The 20,175-nt window shown below is 41.6% G+C and overlaps 1 protein-coding gene across 1 annotated transcript; it reads left to right on the top strand.

Moving 5' to 3' along the window:
- Positions 1-519: 519 nt before the first annotated feature.
- Positions 520-2,487, top strand: LOC120567679 (trace amine-associated receptor 4-like). Its single transcript, XM_039814647.1, has 4 exons — positions 520-692; positions 1,031-1,301; positions 1,584-1,671; positions 2,459-2,487. The coding sequence occupies exons 1-4, from the start codon at positions 520-522 to the stop codon at positions 2,485-2,487; spliced, it is 561 nt and encodes a 186-aa protein (XP_039670581.1).
- Positions 2,488-20,175: the final 17,688 nt, after the last annotated feature.

Genomic DNA, 20,175 nt, shown 5'->3' on the forward strand with positions numbered 1-20,175 from the left:
TGTACAACTCTTGATTGTTGAAATTATGTAATTTCTTCATGAGCATGTTTTATCGCGCTTGGGAAAAACCTCACGCCATAACAGAAAATGCATGAGGCTTTTACTAGGAAGTTGTTGAAGACTTAAGGGTTTAGTAAGCTTGAAACAAATCAAAACAAATCACTGACCTGCCGCCCAATTATCTAAGGATTAAAGTGCATATACCTGCTCCAGGCCATGATGTTGCACGTGTTCAGCTGGGTCGAGATCTGGAAGTCTGGAATCTGGGGGTAACAGCAGATTGACAGAAAGGCACAACACCAGAGGATTGAAAAGAAAAATGATTATTGAAAGGCTTGTGGACTAACAGAGAAAGTGTAGGAGATGACTTTGTGATGTGTAGAGCAAAAAAAGGACATCAGTGTCCAACAGAGACAAAGAGGGAGAAAGGGAGGGATGAAGCCAACAGTAGAAAGAGATAAATCAGTTGTACGACAGAGTTCGAGGCAGAGAGCTGAGGTCTCTCTCATCCTCCCACTGATGACGGAGACACAGGACGGAGCAGAGCTCTGCTTTCCACAACTCTTCAACACCTCCTGCAGGAAGCTGACACCTTGGTTTGAAGTGATGCTCATTCACATTTTGCTCTACTCCATCTCTCTGCTCACTGTAGCTCTCAACCTGCTCGTCATCACCTCAGTCTCCCACTTTAGGTTAAGATTATTGTCTCAACAATTGAAGTTTTAGATATATGAACACTGTGTGTCAGTTTCAGGGTCCTGGTATTGTGCATGCTGGCTTGATGTCTCAATGTCATGGCTTAGTGGGATGCTTGAGGGAGCTATTTATGATGTTATTAGTAATGTAACACCTGTTCTTTTCATACTATGATAATCAAACTGACTGCTCAGAATAGGCCTGTTTCTATATCAGATCAGTGTTTTTGGAATGATTGTTTCCATTGTTTCAGAAAGAACTAACATAAAATGTTTGTTTGTCATTAACATATGAGGACTTGTTGGTTTAATGGTGCTTTTCTCTTTACCTCCAGGCAGCTCCACACACCCACCAACACCCTCCTCCTCTCTCTGGCTGTCTCAGACTTTCTAGTGGGCCTTGTGCTGATGCCGGGAGAAATCTTCAGAAAAACATCATGCTGGTTTCTTGGTGACTTTGTGTGTTTTCTTTATAATTATCTTTCAGCCATCCTTCCCGCATCCTCAATAGGTGACATGGTGCTCATATCAGTTGATCGTTATGTTGCTATTTGTGACCCTCTGCATTACAACACAAGAATCACTGTCCATAGAGCTAAACTCTGTGTTTGTCTGTGTTGGCTCTGTTCTGTTTCCTACAGCTTTCTCTATGTGAAGGATGACCTGACTCAACTGGGGAGGTATAATTCCTGCTACGGAGAATGTGTATTGGTCATTGATTTTGTCTTAGGAGCTGTAGATGTTGTTTTCTCCTTTATTGTTCCAGTTACTGTCATCATAGCTCTGTATCTGAGAGTATTTGCCGTGGCTGTGTCTCAGGCTCGTGCCATGCGCTCTCACGTTACAGCTGTCACACTCCAGCTTTCAGTGACTCCAAAGGCAAAGAAATCAGAGCTGAAAGCAGCCAGGACTCTTGGTGTTCTTGTATTCGTGTTCCTACTATGTTTCTGCCCATTTTACTCTGTCTCTCTTGCAGGTGACAGCTTAGTCAATGCCTCTGCTGCATCCTATGTTCTCTTTGTGTTCTATTGTAACTCTTGTCTAAACCCTGTTATATATGGCTTGTTTTACCCCTGGTTTAGAAAAGCAGTTAAACTCTTCAGATACTGCAGCCTGGCTCCTGTGAGACCAACATGCTGTAGAGAGACTGTGGCGGGACTGAGATCAGACTTGGTCTAAGGATAAATGAATGAATATGTTCCTGTTGTTCAGTGATTGAAATGTGAAATACAGAAGGTGAAGATATGCTACCCTGTCTTTAAGTCTAAATTGTGTATAATCAACAATTGAAAGGCCTGTGCTTCAGTTTTATCTTGTTGTGTATTTTTCCTCTCTGATGCTGCTGCATTTAAAGAAAGAGTCATAAGCACCATATACTGTTTCTAGGCAATCACCCAGTTTAATACAAGCTTTAAATTCACACATGTATGACACTTATGCAGTCTTTTTTTTCCTAGGGAACCTTTCATGTGTATGTTTGTTTCCAGTATAGAAAAAAATCCACTGCTGTGTTTCAGATGAAACTGGCGGTACAAAAACATCATCTTCCCTTTCAGCTTAGGAACAAAATATATTTTAATCATTTCAGTAAAGTGTCATTCATATTTGATCCCTGTATAACATTTATTGATGATCTATGCCTTGTTTTACTCCTGCTTTAACTCATCTGTGACAACTTGATAGTTGCATCATCTGCATCATTTGCAGTCCATCTGTATTATTTTAACTCTTGTCTAAACCCTGTGACCTATGCCTTGTTTTAGATTCAGATACTGCAGCCTGGCTCCTGTGAGACCAACATGCTGTAGAGAGGCTGTGGAGGAACTGAGATCAGACTCGGTCTGAGGAAAAAAGGAATGAAAATGTTTCTACTGTTCAGTGATCAGTTGTTGTATACAGAACGTGAAAATATGCTTTCCTGTCTAAAAGTCTAAATTGTGTATGAACAACAGATGAAAGGCCTGTGCTTCAGCTTGATCTTGTTGTGTATTTTGTCTCTCTGATGCTGCTGCATTTAAAGAAACAGTCACAAGCACCATGTACACAGTTTAATGCAAGCTTTAAATTCACACATGTATGACACTTGGCCCCTTTACAAAGTTGTTTTACTCATTTCAGTTTAGTATTGTAGAAATATATTGGGTTTAGAATAAGAATGTGCTGTAGCCTGGGATGGCCTTGCTGTCTCCTCCTGTCTGGCATGTGTAAGATAAGATGGGTTCAAATTTAGTGGAGCAAAAGTGCTCCTGTTTTGTTTAATAAACAATTGGAACAGAATGCACCTAATGAAATCTCTTAAAGGAACAGACAATCTCTAGCGCGCAACTTCTCTATCTTCTCGGAGACAAAGTCTGAGGGATATCCAACCAATTGGCGGCCCACACGCAATGGCGAGAGGAGGAACCTGAAGATGAATAAAAGAATAGGGAAAAGGAAGGTCCGGTGTCAGACCCGGAAAGACTTTGTTGGTGGTTAGGGAGAGAAAGTCTCGAAGGAGCGGCTGATCCATATGCATATGAAAGATCTGTTTGCAATATCATTTTACTAAAGATTGTTATAGTTTAACTGAACACATCCTGAGTATTCATTTCTTGGTCTGCCTTTCAACGAACACAATAAGTAAAGGGGAAACTTTGAGAAGTGACCGGTGGTTCTTAAAAGACTCTGGCTTTTTGAGCAAGAGTAGAATCGGTCGCTTTTTTTCCTACATGGTGACCCCCGACGTGAGGCAGAGACCAGGAAACAAACAGAAGCCAACCAGAACTTTTTGGCTGGACTTCACACACTCAGACTCTTCTCTCCGGATCCAAATTGTGCACCAAAATTAAAGGTAAGAGATTTCCTGTTTTGTCTTTAAGAAAGACCAAAATTCTCACATTCGGACCTCAAAAGTAAATTTCTTTTGGATCTGTGAGGGTAAGACATCTTGGGTTTTAATTAAAAATTGGGCTAACCAGTACTGTAAGTGATATTGCATGCAGAGACAGACTCCTCGAGTCAAGGAGTGTCGCCTGGGAAAAACTGAGAACGCCTCGAGTGAGGAGTGTCGTCCAGTTTAACTGAGAACGCCTCGAGTGAGGAGTGTCGTCCAGTAAAAAGACACCTCGAGTGAGGAGTGTTGTCTAATAATAAATGTCCTGTGATTACAAAGTAAAGACATCTCGCGTAGAAAGAGCTGTCTAAAGCTGACTGGAAAACTGGGTTTCGAGATATGGTCTAAGAGGGACACCTGGTGGAGAATTGGTGTCACTATATAAAATAAAAATAAAAAATCAGAAGTGCATAAAGTAAATTGGGGACACGCAGTAAAGAGTAAAAAACAAAAATGCAAAAGTGATCTCACAGGGCGATTTGCCCATAGCGATCCAGTCTCGAAAACCCAGGTGAAAAGCAGTGTACTAATGTGTTTGGCGTGATGATGTGAGCAGTCAGTGTATTCATTTGTGTGGCAAATGTTTATCTAGTTTGGGTTAGTAGACTGTTAGCGTGTTGGTTTAAAAATGGCTAGAGAGAGTACTTTGAATAAATTATATAGAAATAATATAATATAATAATCAACATACTTGGTGGGACAAAAACGCTAAGTAGTGGATCTAGAAAAGATAATAATATAAAATCCTCGGTATATTAAAGGGGGTAAATAATTATTGAAGAAAATAGTCAGGAAAGCTGACAGTGAAATCCAAACGCAGGGAGAGTGTGAAGTGGGTAGCACAACTGCGGACTGGATCAAATTACGCTTTGGGCGAAAAAAGGGGAGTGAACTGTCTGTGACTATGCGGCTGCAACACACACACACACTCGTTTTTTCACTAAGGAGAAGTAGGGAAAACTTTATTGACAGAACCCTACATACACACACACACACACACCCCTGTTAAGATAGAGCACTAGAGGTGCAGACAGGACGACAGCCAGCGAGCAACTAGCTCAAATTTCACGCATACACACACACCCTCTCACCGAGAGAGGAGGAGTCCAAGAAGTTTTGAGCATACACATAGCGGTTTCACATAACACACACACACTCGCTTCATGCAATGAAGATATGCTTTGCACTGATACACTGTTTGGTTGTTTTTTGCTATTAGGGACAATTGATAATGTGATATGTTTCCCATATCAGGTAACAAATTGGATAAATAGACGTCAAATTAGAAATACTTAGGTTTGCTCTATAGGCCTAAGAAACTTTTATTCATAATGATTTTTAATTCAATTCAATTCAATTCAATTTTATTTATAGTATCAAATCATAACATAAGTTATCTCGAGACACTTTACAGATAGAGTAGGTCTAGACCACACTCTATAATTTACAAAGCCCCAACAATTCCAACAATTCCAGTAATTCCCTCAAGAGCAAGCAGTGCGACAGTGGCGAGGAAAAACTCCCCTCTTGGGAAGAAACCCCTCGGACAGACCCAGGCTCTTGGTAGGCGGTGTCTGACGAGCCGGGTTGGGGGTGTGATGAACAGTGGCGATAGTAGTCACATTAATAATGGAACAGTGACTGGATGTAGCGGGAAGCTGCAGGGTTCAGCAGGATGCAGCATGACATTGCAGGGCATCGCTGAGCTCAGCAGGGAGTGCAGCAGGACCACGGCGACAGCTGCAACCAGGGTCTTGGTGCCAACGTTCTCCAAGGAAATACGCTGGGGAAAAAAGCATAAGGACCTCGGAGTAAACTCCCCAGAAGCTAGGATTAGTAACAAGCATTTCTGGGATGGGCTGCACACAAATAGTAATAGTAATAGTAACAGTAATAGAAACAGTAATAGAAAGGGAGAGGAGAGAGCAGCTCAGTGTGTCAAAGGAAGGAAGTCCCCCGGCAGTCTAGGACTATAACAGCGTAACTATAACAGGTAACTAAGAGAGACAGGTCATAAGGAGAGGTAGCTTTTTCGGGCTTAGAACTCTCCCCCTGCCGGATCTGGCTTGGCTGGCCTGCCTCCCTCTACTTTGTTATGTATTATTAATCTAACAATTATGAAGAGAAGCAGTTGGGCCAGTTAGGTGAACACTGCAACTCCTCACTCCCTAACTATAAGCTTTATCAAATAGGAGAGTTTTAAGTTCATTCTTGAATGAGGTGACAGTTTCTGCCCCCCGAACCCAGATCGGGAGCTGGTTCCATAGGAGAGGAGCCTGATAACTGAAGGCTCTGGCTCCCATTCTACTTTTAGAGACTCTAGGTACCACCAGTAACTCTGCATTCTGGGAGCGCAGTGCTCTAGTGGGACAATAGGGTATTAGGAGCTCTTCTAGATATGATGGTGCTAGACCATTTAGAGCTGCCAAACAGTGATTAGGATAGCTTTGGGGTGCAAACTAGAGATAAAAAGAAAATAAACAACATGTTTTTGTTTAATTTGTCTTAGGTTATTGGTTATATTGAAACCAATACAGGTTGATATGAGATTTCAGCCTGAAAGCAGTTTTAATATCATTCTCTAGTGAGTTCTTGGGTTGCTATATCACAAAGTGCTTAAAATTAAATTATTAATTAAGTTGAGGTTGAAAACATTTTATGTTGGTAATTCCCTTTTCTTTTAAAGAAATGATTATCATTTATATGTGCTGCGTTTTTGAGTCATGAGCTTATCATGCCTCAAATAGAAGGGATATAGTAGCAATAATAAATAAGGTGTTCACATCATTTTTTTATTTAAAAAATAAGAAGAAAATTTAGTTTTGTTTTGATTGACTTTCACTATTTGCAGGAACATAACCTTTAAAAGTAATCTAAAAGAGAACAGTTACAAAACCAAATTTTTTAGCACAATTTGTATGGATTTTATAGAGCTAAACCAGCATAAGGGAAATAAATGCTGCTTTATAATATTTGATATTCACTAAAATAACTAGAAGTTTTTCCAAGTGATAATATTGATAAAAGAACAAATAATGCCTTTTTGGGAGTTCTGTTTTGTGCCACACAGCGCCTCATGTGTGTCGATCGGGTCCATCTCACTCCCCCTCCAGCTGCAGGACTGGTGAAAAAACTGTACCAGGAGATTGACCATCACAGCACCTCAGACCACAACACAGCTAGACATGATAAAGGTTTGTGGTCTGGCTACAGTTCTCGGCCCAGAAGAAAAGGGATGGGGGACCAGTGCTAGGCGTCTGGTTGTGACTTCAGTATCTGGAGATGTACTGTGTCAAACCTAAGAGCCAGCAGCAAACCACACACCCTACCCAAAGCCTGATGAGCATTGTGTGATGAACTGATGACGCTGAAATAAGAAGGCTCCAGAGGGGTCAATCATATGACCCCGAGGTCTGCTTCACCAAAGGAAAAGACGCTGATATCTGGAGGTACGGAGCAGTAGACGGACTGAGAGAAGGAGGGGGGGAGCGAGAGACCGTTCTGCTCTGACACATCTGACGCACTGTGAAGTTAAGTAGCACACAGACTCACATTCTGAAAATACACACACTATTAGGAGAAGATAATTAGAAGTACTTATTTTTACTTTTAAGATAAATGTTCAGTTGGTGTGTCAGCAAATATTTAAAGTACATTTCACTGTTCAAATTGGATTGATGAAAAGTTGATAAAAATGATCCATTCAAAGACTTCCTAAAAACCTTAAATTGTATTTTTCTAGTTTTTTGCAGTTGCTGCATCTTTCCTGAGACCTGTTGAAGTTGTGAGTTTTAGTGCTGAGAAGGTTTGAAACCATGATGATTAAAACCAGGTATCAACAACTTTAACACAGAGATTATGATTATATTATATATTTGACCTACTGCTTGCCTTTATCTGAGGAATATTTAAACGATAGTTTTCCTATTAATTAAGAGATGTTTTTTTCCAAATGCCAAAAGCTGATGAAAATTGTGAGAATACAAAAGTAAAGTGCTAAAAATCAATCAAAAATACAGTTGAGTAGAAAAAATTTTTTAAAAAATAATGCTGAGAATTTTTTATATAATTTGTCCCCTGTCTCAGAACTCTAATCAATAGACTGATAGTAACGGCATTATCAAAAGAGGGTGCTCCCCCGGCTTATCAGATGTTAGCCATGACTGAATTTACTCACCCTGCCAACTATGAGAACCATTTTGACGAGGCTGGCACTTCCTCCAACGAGGAGGAAGGAGTATAGTCACGCTGGGTCTAAATTACTCACAATCACCACCCAGAGCCCCCTTCTCCCCAGAGTCCCCGTTTCCTATCTCCAACTGTTTTTCTATCTTCTTATCTGCTGTCAGAGATTCCCTTCTTTGTTTCACAGATATTGCGCGGGGCTGAAATCAGCCCATAGTCAATATAGCCTTAAGCAAGACATAGGTTTGAAGTATGATTTTACAATTTTTAATTAATTACAAGAGATGTTTGTTTGAAGTTTGCATGATACACGATGTTTAGGGATTTCCACAAAAATAATTGTAACCATTGGTATAGTCATAGAAAGAGCAATGGATTATGCAGCTTACATTAGGAGCTAAAATCTACATATAAGACCCATGCACCACACCGCTCTTTCATGATATCTACTATCACAGTTAACTTTTGATTGCTTATTATTGATTACTAAATTGCCAGTAAGTCATACGTAGGTCTCGAAAGAGGGATCCCATTATTTTGTTTTGCCAATATTAGGATTATGTTCCACAGCGTGTTGCTGTGGAAAAAGAGGGTGTAGAAATATATTGGGTTTAGAATAAGAATGTGCTGTAGCCTGGGATGGCCTTGCTGTCTCCTCCTGTCTGGCATGTGTAAAGATAAGACGGGTTCAAATTTAGTGGAGCAAAAGTGCTCCTGTTTTGTTTAATAAACAATTGGAACAGAATGCACCTAATGAAATCTCTTAAAGGAACAGACAATCTCTAGCGCGCAACTTCTCTATCTTCTCGGAGACAGAAAGTCTGAGGGATATACCAAATGGCGGCCCACACGCAATGGCGCAGAGGAGGAACCTGAAGATGAATAAAAGAATAGGGAAAGGAAGGTCCGTGTCAGACCCGAAGACTTTGTTGGTGGTTAGGGAGAGAAAGTCTCGAAGGAGCGGCTGATCCATATGCATATGAAAGATCTGTTTGCAATATCATTTTACTAAAGATTGTTATAGTTTAACTGAACGAATCCTGAGTATTCATTTCTTGGTCTGCCTTTCAACGAACACAATAAGTAAAGGGGAAACTTTGAGAAGTGACCGGTGGTTCTTAAAAGACTCTGGCTTTTTGAGCAAGAGTAGAATCGGTCGCTTTTTTTCCTACAGTATCATTCATATTTGATCCCAGTATAACATATCTTGTCTTTTTGACAGAATTATTTAAATCACTATGAAGTCCTGTTGCGAGAAGTAAAAAAAATTGATTATTTGAAAAGACAGGATTATCTACAGTTCATCAGATAATTTCAGTCACATTTCCAGAAAAACATGTAATCATAGGACAGAGAAAGTGAAAGTTTCACTAATTATGTAAAGGGTAATGGGTTGCAATTTTAAATCAGTTTCATTAAAAAAATTATCAAAATTATTACATGTTACATAGCATAGTGATGTGTTGTAAAGTGACATATGATAATACACAGACATATTCACAATGTAATATTGTGTATTTTTATTGATTTTTCACACTGATGTGAAATGACAAGAGACAATAATGACATGTTGAAAACTCCAGAAAAAAAAAACAAAACTAGGTGTTTTATTAGCCTTCATACTCCTGGGCATCTGAGTGGGATTGTTGCATTCAAACCTGCCCAAAAGAACCACACCAAGGGGGAAAACCAACCCTAGTGTGATTCAACCAAACTAAATGAGGCAGGTGATAAAGCCTGAGTCCGTTTTTGGTGGTCCACTTTTCGGTCCACTTGGATGACCGATGCCTGCAAAAACACCCTTAGTATAGCAGCCTGTGTCATGCAACAGTTATTGTTCAGTGTAGAGTTACATTATCTGAACACTTAAACTGCCACAGTTATTCATGAAATGCTCTGCTGACTTGCCAAAAGATGGAGCTGTTGACTTGTATTTTGCAGGATAGTAATGGAGTAAAGCAGTTGAGATGACGAGGTGAATAGTGGTGTAGTCAAGTCAACCTTTGTCAAGTCCAAGACCAGGACTAGTCAAGACCGAGTCCAAATGAGCGACAGAAAAATAGAATCCTCTTCAAGACCACTTAGATATTTGTTCATAATGTGATGCGAGAGACACTATTTTTTATTTTAAGATAATAATTTTGGGTAAGTTATAGAGGTGCACCGATCCGATATTTGGATCGGATATCGGCCCCGATATTGCAAAAATAGCTGGATCGGTGGATCGGAAAAATTAACAGATCCACGGGCTGATCCAGTTTTTTTTTTTACACTCCGTCGCAGCACCGGGGCCCATGTTAACTGCGTACCCTTCTCACTCATGGTAGTAACTTTATAACACAACAATTAATAACCCACAACTAACTCTCTTAAAAGGATAAAACACCAAAGCATATAACAATTTGAGACTTAAACAGTTTCTAACACTAATAATTTTACATTCACAAATGTAGCTACACCGCCGAATGGCATGCTGGGTAACATTACAGCTGCTAGCCTAGCTAACCAGGTAGCAGAACAGTCTGTTAAGCTGGGAGAGGCTACGGTCGCTACTGCACAAGAACCTAGAAGAAAGTTAGCTAGAGGATGAAGAAAGACCGGAGATACACCAGAACAACGTGTGCTCAAGAGAGGAGCCGTCTGTTGTTCCCAAGTTTTTTTTCTTTCTAACAAATCGGACATAATTTAGCCACGGTTGTTGCCCGTCGCTCTAACGTTACTCGGCCGTGCTAACGTTACTGCACAAACGTTAAAGACCTGTCACTTCAAGCATGCAGCGGAGCAACGTTATGAACGCAATCCACCTCCGGTCCCACTACAGACCGTTGAGAAAGACGGGTTCGGAGCAATGATTAATAATAATGATTGATTATATAAAGGTGGCCCATTATTGATGGCCCATTATTATGTATTTAAATTTATTTTAAGAAGTTTGATTACATTATATTTTCGATTTGAATGCACAATTGTTTTTTAAATAACAAATAAATTAGAATTCAATACATTCTATGTTATTTTGTCTTAGTTAGGAAAGTAATGTTTAGTTAGGAAGGTCTGGTGCCTTTAGTGTCTTCCACATGGTGGAAGGAAGGTATGATGTGGAAGGTATACAGTTTATTATTAATTCATTAAAGGAATATTTCACCACTGGAAAGCTGAATATATCTTTAAATTGGGTCACTTATGTAGTAGAAATGTGAAAAAAAAATTGAAATTGGTGCCTTCTAGGCCGAGAAAAGCCAGAAAATGTGTTTTGGTCTTATATGGATGAAAAACACCAAATCCCAGAATGCACCTGCTTCGTTGCTTTGAGTCCACTCCCAAGCCACTCCTACCGCTTGACAGACCGACAGAGGCATTCAACTCAACTCAAGCGTGTTTTATTGTCATTTCAACCACCATATACGAAACAACGTTTCGCATGTGACTCAAGTGGTGTTACACATTTAACATATATAAAAACGACATTATATAAAAACGACATACGAAACAGGCTACATTTAGTACACACACTTTATAGGCTCCGTAAAGTTCAGCTAACGCATACTAGCATTAGCGCTTGGTGGGCTGTAAACACCGAGCATAAACACAGCCGTGAATTAGTGTGTAATGTAGAATGGTCGGCATTTAACAGTCACAAACTCCACCAGCAGTTAGCAGTTAAATGGATACAAATCACCACATTTCTGCGCCACTCGGTGTTAACACAGCCCACCTCTTTTACCTGGCGACAGAGCATCTCTAGCTCGGAGGGCTAGCAGGCCTGGTAGCTGGACAGTCCGGTACACTATTCAGGCAGGTTTCCACAACAACAAAAACACGGCAGTCTCTGAACTCACGTTTGGAGTGTCGTTGAAGTTGGATGTAGTCCAGTTTGTGGTCTAAATGAGCGGACACTTGCAAGCAGGATCCGTAAAGTTCAGCTAACACATACTAGCATTGGTGTAGCTAAACACAGAGTATAAACACAGCCGTGAATTAGCGTGGAATGTCGAATGGTCGGCATTTAACAGTCACAAGCTCCACCAGCAGTTAGCAGTAGCTAGTTGGATTTTATTTCTACACCAGTCCGTTTAACACAGCCCACCTCCACGGGCCGGCGAGAGCAGCCTGGTAGCTGGATAGTCCCGGTTCCGGTACACTGTTGTTCAGGCATGTTTCCACAACAACAAAAACACAGGAGCAGGAGTTTCGTTGAAGGAGGATGTAGTCCAGCTTGTTGTTTAATAAGCAGACACTTGCAAGCAGGAAGGCTGGGACAGGTGGACAGCTAGCGTTAGCTTTCCACCTAGCCGATGAGGATGTCCCCTAGCCGGCTAGCGGCATTGAGCGACACCGCTGGTCTCCGTGCAGGCGAAACTCACGTAGTGTGCCGAGTATTGCGTCTGTAATAACGTTTCCTCCATATTCTCCGATCTGTACCGATGTATCCCGGTGGTACACACGTCCGGTAGTTTGAATGCAGATAATTGTTGTAAATGTTTTCTGCTGAAAACCGAAAGCCTGTTTAGCGAAGATTCAAGATGGCTGACAGTCGTTTTCATTCGGAATACCTCGGCCAGACTCGGCAGTCCAACCCCCTGTGGGCGTGTTGAAAACATACGGAAGTAGATCCTACTACTGGCTGTAGTCCTTTGCCTCTGGCCCAAAAATCTTCCAATGACGCAAAAATCGTCATTTTACGTCATCGGAAGATTTTTTCCAGGCCCCAAATGCAGAAATCTCTCGTCTCAGGGGGACATGAGGGAGGGAGGCACGGTCATTCAGAAATACTATCGGGTTTCTACTGATACAAAGCTGAATGCTAAATCGGTTAAGTATCCCTTTAACAGTATCGGATCGGTATCGGGTATCGACAGATACACAAAGCCCTGGCATCGGTATCGGGACTGAAAAAGTCGGATTGGTGCACCCCTAGTAAGTTATACACCCCTAGTACTAGAAAAATCACGATAGCAGTGCAGGGGTGGTAGCGAATCACTTTTTTTCAGCTCATGAAGTTACTAACCCCCTAAGATAAATTCCATTTTTGAAATCTGGTGTATATCTGGTTTAGGCTCATATTGTCAATATTCTGTAATATGGTGCTTGGTATCATTGGAAAGGGGACCTTTTAGGCCTTCATTTAAGCCCAGTACTGAATCTGTCTGACAATCACAGAGTTCACATGACTTCTTTAAACCAGAAATAACACACATTTTCTCCCAATTTCCGCCTAAACTGTATGCTTTCTTTTATCCCTGGGGCATGAAAGAACACCAGGGACACAAAACTCAACAACTTCAATACTCAAGGCACTCTGATGATTCAGAAAATGTACAATATACCCATACTATTTATATGTGAGAGCCTTAAATTAGACTTGTGCAGCCAGCACACTCCTGATCCCAGCATGCATCAGTCTGTAGTATGTTTTCTGAACAAGCACGCTTCGATGGTTTTTTGAAGGAGAAAGTTACTTCAGAAAAAAAACATGAAGTGCTGGACTCAAGACCAACTAGAAAATTTGGCGAGACCAATTGTTAAGTTCGAGACAAGTCAGAGTGCAATTATCAACGAGAACAAAGTCTGAAACAATAGAAAAAAATGTCTTGAGTCCAGACCCAAATATACGTAATAGCAGACAGGCTTTAAAAAAGATTCATCTACTGCAGAGCAGTTTAAAGATTCCTCCCTCCTATTGTCAGAGTCCACAAGCTCGCTGCTCAAAGTGCTAATGATGCTAACCTGTTTTCACTAATGAGCACACTATGGGTACATCTCAGGTCGTTAAATTGCATCCACGTTTCCTTCACTAGCTTCCCTTCTTCGTGTTTTATGCTGCGTTTCAGACACAATTTTTAGCCTGTAAGTTACAACTTCAAATCACGACTAATGACTTGGTAGCGTTCCAGGCAAAGTCACGACAAACCCTTCTAGCTAGCGTTAGCTAGCGGCTACCTAACGTTGACGTTAGTTAGCGCTAGCTGATACTAGCGATTTCTAGTCGGCGACATATTTTGGGCTTCATTTAATAAACATAACCTGTAGTAGCACACAATCGTATGTGTATTGTTTTGATTACAATGTGTGGAATTTGTTTACCTTGTCTAGTTATGTCTATTTATTTCCATTTCTCACTGTTAATCTCTGGCGTCTGTGCAGCATCAACAGGGGTCGCCATTGTTGTTTATGTATGTGTGAGACGTCAAAAACTGTAACTGGGAGTACAACAATCTGGTACGAGTTCACAGGTAGTAAGTTAGGAGTTTGACTGCGGTTCCAGGGCACTTTCACGGGTAGAAGGTTGTGAAAACACAAGTTACGGGTTGCCCGGAACACGCCCTTAGTCTGTCCCACCGTTTCTGAGGCTTGAAGCTGCATTTAGATGGACAACAACAATGTGTAAAAAAAAAACCAAAAAACACAACACTCCTATTCATTTACATGAGACCTCTCTGTTGATGCAGCAGGGCTTTGGTAAAATAAAAGGTCATGGTCATCCGGTAACCAGGCACAACTTTTACTGGCAAAGTAACTTAATATGTGTGTGTGGTGTTTGTATGTATGTGTGTAAGACAAGAACAGATAATTGCACAAACCAATTCCGTGAATGAACTGGTCAAGGGGTAACTATGTCAGTTCACTTTTCAACAGAAGTAAATAAGGCACTAGAATTGCCGATACTCCTGCTGATGGTGTTGCCAAGACTTATTTATTTCTGAATTATTAATATGAAGCGTCTTTTTAAAGATGTCATGGTGTGGATGTGGTGGAAGTGGCTCCAATGGGGATGGATTGTCCAGAGTATAGGTCTGATGGTAAGTGGGACCCTACATTTGTCGATTAAGTAGCATTCTTCAGGTGGAAGTTTTATGCAAGCTCAGCTCCAACTCCTGTGTCTCCTGAACCCATCACTTCAGCCTCCTCTGCATCTCAGTCTGCTAGCCTCGGGCCTGCAAGAATCCAGTCTGTATCCCAGCCCGCCCCCCAGTCAGCTTGCCTTGGAATCATTAGCCTCCGGCCTGTCTGCCTTGACCCGGTTAGCCCTTCCCTTCTTTGATCCAGTATCTCCTGATCCCAATGAGCCTTCAATGAACTAGTTGAGGTGCCACCCTGCTGTCGTCTATCTTTCATTGGGTATCGCCTGTGTTGGAGTCCCCAGAAGAAGGCCTGGTTCCTATGGCTACCAAGGCTGCCCAGCACGTTGACCTCTCAGCTTCCCAGTGCCACAGTCACCCATCGTTGATTACGCTCAGGGCCAAGCTCAGCCAGAGCTTCAGTTGTTGGTTAAACCTGAGGTCTACTGCATCACCGTTATCCAGCCCCCAGGCTTTTTGTCTAAGGTCTCCCTGCCCTGCTGATCTCCATTGTCCATGTCACCCTTGTCTTTGGTTATTCCCTTTTTGGGCTTTATATGCCCCCAAAAAGGGCTGCAGGGAAAGAGGTATGCAATACACAACAGCTTGAAGCACTACAGTCTTAGTCTTTGAAATTGGTATAAACCATGATTAGTGTTAGCCAGGTGTGTTACGTGCCGATGTGTCTTTAATTGCAGGGCAGAAAAACGCTCTAAGAAACACTGTCTCAAATAAACCTTTTGACCAGTTTTAAGCTACATTTTTACAATACAGAATTTAGATCTTGGTTGTTTTTATCCGAATGTTTTACCCGGATTAGAGATTGATCGCCTGAATTTTAAGTTATTTTAAGTTATTAGGGAGGGACTGGGTTAGCCCTGCTGCACCCAACGCTGCTTCTCACCTCCTGAAGATTTCCCTCGACCCAGAAAGATCAAGTCATTGTTCAGGAACGCCACCAAAGAGATTGCTGAATTTAGGTTTGCCGGCTTTCCGAGGAATTGAAGACCAAAGACGCCCTGCTTATGCCCGACGTCTAAGGTTGCCACAGCTTTATCCTCCTGTGGTTGTGTGGCCACGTATTTTGGTTCATCGTGGAACTAATGATACTTTTCATAATTAAAGTGAACACACAGAAGCAGGATTTTAACCTCCTCATTAACGTTTTGAAGAGTACTGGAAAGGTGGTTTTATTTCTGGCCCACTTCCGTCTCTTGGTCGTGGAGCAGGTCGTTTTAGCAGACTCATCAACCTTCAGACTGGCTTTAGTGCGCCAGCAGGCTCCACATCATAGGTTTATATGCTGACTGATTATTGGCAGAGGAGCATGGAAAACGGTCCTCTTTGAACTTTGACCACTGGGCTGTTCTTTTATCAGTACTCGTAGGACCTCAGGCTGGAGGGCTTCCTGTGTTGTATAGGAACTGTTTTTGAAATTGGACGGTGTCCATCTGGGTTTTTTCATCGTTTGAACTCCAAGTGACTAACGTTGGTAGTTCAAGTCTGTTTTAATGTATTTTAAATTACCCAACGCCCAAGTTCTAACAGTTATTTTATGCTTGAATTCAGTAAAAAAATGTTATCCTCTGTTATTGGTTTGGACAAAGTAGTTATGGTTGGTTATTTAAAAATTCACGTCAATGATTTTTTGCACCTTTGCTGCTGATTTTCTTAATGTCACTCTTGTCTTTTAATTTTACTCAACATGTGTCTGGTCCCACACACACGAGGGGTCAATCTTTGGACCTTGTTCTCACACTTTAAATCTTGACTCTATTTGCTCGGAGGAGCAGCATGTTACTGACCGACACTGGTTCGAAACCGTTCCCTATCCCAAGCTCATCAAGAAGGCTGGCTCAATGGTCGCGGCTGAACTACAGACGGTCCAGCAGGTGGCAGGGGCCAGAACACTAAATGAACTAGGATCAATACTGACAAACCCTGCACACCCACTCCACTTCCTGAAGGTGATAAACAGCAGCACCTTCAGTCAAAGAGTGATGGCACCAATGTGCAAGAAGGAGCGGTATAGGAAGTCCTTCATAGCAGCTGCTATATGACTCTATAAATTCCTGCAAAGGATTAATAAAAGGATCTAGAGCTGTTTGAATTCTCCTCGGTTAATTTCATTCGCTATTTACAGTAGTCCACTATAAAATACTCGCAAAGCACTACTAATTTGAGTGTACATACTATATACACTACATTCTACTCCCGTATACCACAATGCAATGCGGCTGTGTTTTCCTGTCAGAGAAGAAGAAGCAGAAGCACCCGCGAAAACTGAAAAAGAAAAATCTACCTTTTGCTATACTCCTGAGTGCTCGGTTTGTTTCAGGGACGTATTAGAAGTTCGCAGATAGAACTTTTGACGCACGGAAAAAACACGCACTTTTGATAGCCCCAGTGATGGTGAACGAAAACTCCCATGCTATAAACAACTGCACCAAAACAGACTATGTAAAAAAAATGAAAAAAATAATCAGAGCCAGCCGCTCCATAATAATATAATATTCTGAAGTAGCCAAACTTACTGTACCTACACTCCCTCCTGCAGCATTGGTCTCCATCTCTGTTGCTTCTGGTAATCCACATTCAAACCCACAGCAGGCTTGTTGTTCTGTGTTGGTTATAGTTCCATAGATTCGTTATCCTTTATCTCTTCATCCTCCTCTTGCTCGTTTTGTTCTTCCTCTTATCCTCATATTCCTCACTGTCCTGTCTTTCTCCCTGGTGTGCTGGCTCAGATGTGTCGCTAACATGCTAGCAGTATTAGTGCTAATGCTAGCTGAAGCTGCACTTGATTTTAAAAACAAATCAGTCAGTTTACAGCATTTTACAATGTCAGCCAACAGTGCTCTCTTATATTTCTCTCTTCTTTTCTCTGCCCCCTCCCCCGTTGTGTCGCTTGGCGCCTCGGTAATTTTTGTTTCAAAGTACAGTATCAACTTCCAATTTTCAACTTCCAACAACCACGCTGACGCTGACCATAGACAGTATGTATAAAGACAACGGCCTCGATTCTGTCTTTAAATTCCCAGAAGGCATTTGCTTCATTTTAACTTTTGCAAACAATTATTCAAATAAAAGAAATGCAGGTAGATTTGTTTTATTTCAAACCCATCGCCGTTACGTTTTTGAACATCTGATCTGAATAAGTAATTTTGCTACAAAACAATACAGACTAATGTAAAAGTTCGTGACTGTAGAGGGTAACCATGACTGTGATATTGAGAGACTCATATGTGGTATAAATACTGATCAGATTACGTGTTTACTTAGTGTGAAGGATTTGGACAAGTTTGGTAATCATTTGGCCAACAAGCTTTATTATTGATGCTTGAAAGGGGGCCGAGAGAAAAAATATGGGCCGCTGTTTACAATTAAGTGGCCGCATGGCTCATGCCTCATGCGGCTCTCTGATTGGCCGGCTGTCCCAAATGGCCCATGAGCCCTCTGGCATCTGCCCAAATGCCAGATTACCAGTCCGTCACTGATGACAGGTGTTGCAATAGTACAGCAATAGTTCCTCTAAGCTAACGTCTTTTGGACTTGAGACTTACTTGGGAGCTGAGTAAACACTGACTGATGTATCTATAATGTAGCATCTAAGCTAACCTTGTTAGGATCGGCCATTGTTGATTGGCTGGGCCTCGGTGGCTCGGACATGGTGGGATGGTGGGATGTGCAGAGTGAGGGAGGAGGGACATCAGAGTCAAACAGGGACAGAGAGAGAGGAGGGGATGAAGAGTGTGAGAGAGATAAATCAGTTACATGACTCAGGTTTGTTCAGAAAGCTGCCAGAGCTGCAGCTATCTGCAGATCTCTGCAGATGGAGGTTGAGGACGGAGCCGAGCTCTGCTTTCCACAGTTCCCAAACACCTCCTGCATAAAGCCCTTGTCTCCTTGGCCCCAAACAGTTACCATTGTGTTCTATTCTATCTCTCCGATCACTGTGACTCTCAACCTGCTCATCATCATCTCAATCTCCCTCTTCAGGCAGATATTAACTTCTCAGCTTCTCTCTACAGCAGTGGTTCTCAACCGGTGGGGCGCGCCCCCCTGGGGGGGCGCGGACACTTTCCTGGGGGGGCGCGAGTAGGCTACAGGATGGGAGAAAAAAAAAATCTGAAAAAAAAATTAAATTCACAAATATCCCACCCATGTTGAAATGCAAGTCTATAACACACAAACAAATCATCCTCCTGTGGACTTTTTTTTGTCAAAAGCGACTAGCGACAAATCTAGTGACATGTAGGGGAGAACCTGGGCGAAAGTAACACGGGACGAAAGTAACAAAGCGATTTTCTCTGAGCCCTGACTACATTTGGATTTCAAGCTATGACAGCACTTTCAGCACGCAGCCAGTGACGGAGCCGCAAAATATCACGTGATTTCATCATTGTTTCCAGCTGTTATGTCCTGAAAGCTGTTTTCGAGTACGGTAAGTAAATTACTGAAGCGGTACTTTTTTCTATTTACAAGTTGTGTTTCTCGTTTCATGTGTCACAGTAATTATCAATCTACAGGTTATTTAGTGCTGTAACACATATGAACAAGTTAGCCTTGTCAGAGTTTTTCAGTATACAAGTAATTCGGGTTTAAATGTCAGGAGTTCCAGTCGGGACGAAAGTAACACTTGTTACTTTCGTCCCGCTGCTAATGAGGTGATTTTCTCTGTGTTGCAGAGTTTATTAAAACATGTTTATGTCATATTATACCAACAGAATATGCCAAGAGTGAGGGTCAGAAAGACAGACAGAGGTCTGATTCAGCCAGATGTGTATGAGAGGGCGTTTCTGGACATATCTGTAAGACACATTAGTCTTAGGGCAGCTGCAAAGTCGCATGGCATATGCCATGTCACTTTGCTCCGATACTGCAGGAGGAGGGCAGAGAACAGCAGGGAGAAGACTAGACCACCAGGGTACAGGTCACACACCAAAGTATTCTCTGTGGACCAAGAGAGGAAACTGGAGGCTTATATTAAGAGGGCAGCTGATATTTATTTTGGCCTGTCTCCTAAGGAGGTCAGTGTAGTAACGTTACAGTAAAAACATTCAAAATGCAGCTCACTTACACACTGCTCTTACTATAATCAGTTTAAATGCTTATCAAAATGTGAGGTTTGTATATTCTTTAAATAGATTTTTCATTTTTATTCAAATATTTTTTTTATTGACATTACATTTGATTTTTCCACTGTCTGCAAAGCTGCTGCAACATGTAAAAATCCCTAGTGCAGGATCAGTAAAGTCTTATTTTATCTTAATTATGTCATAAAAAAATGTCCCTCTAAATTTTTTTTTAAACTGTTTTAGGTGCGCAGATTTGCATACGAGTTGGCCAGAAGATATGGGTGCAAATATCCGAGTGGATGGGATGCCACCAAGATGGCGGGAAAGGACTGGCTCACCTCCTTCCTTGAAAGGAACAACACCTTATCAATTCGTAGACCCCAAGCCACCAGCATGTCCCGTTCCACTAGCTTCAACAGAACAAATGTGTCCTCTTTTTTTAACAACCTGAATTCAGTTCTTGCCCGCTACCTTTTTGAAGCAAAGGACATTTGGAATGTGGATGA

This window comes from Perca fluviatilis, chromosome 11 (genome assembly GCF_010015445.1).
Source record: "Perca fluviatilis chromosome 11, GENO_Pfluv_1.0, whole genome shotgun sequence".
Lineage (NCBI taxonomy): Eukaryota > Metazoa > Chordata > Actinopteri > Perciformes > Percidae > Perca > Perca fluviatilis.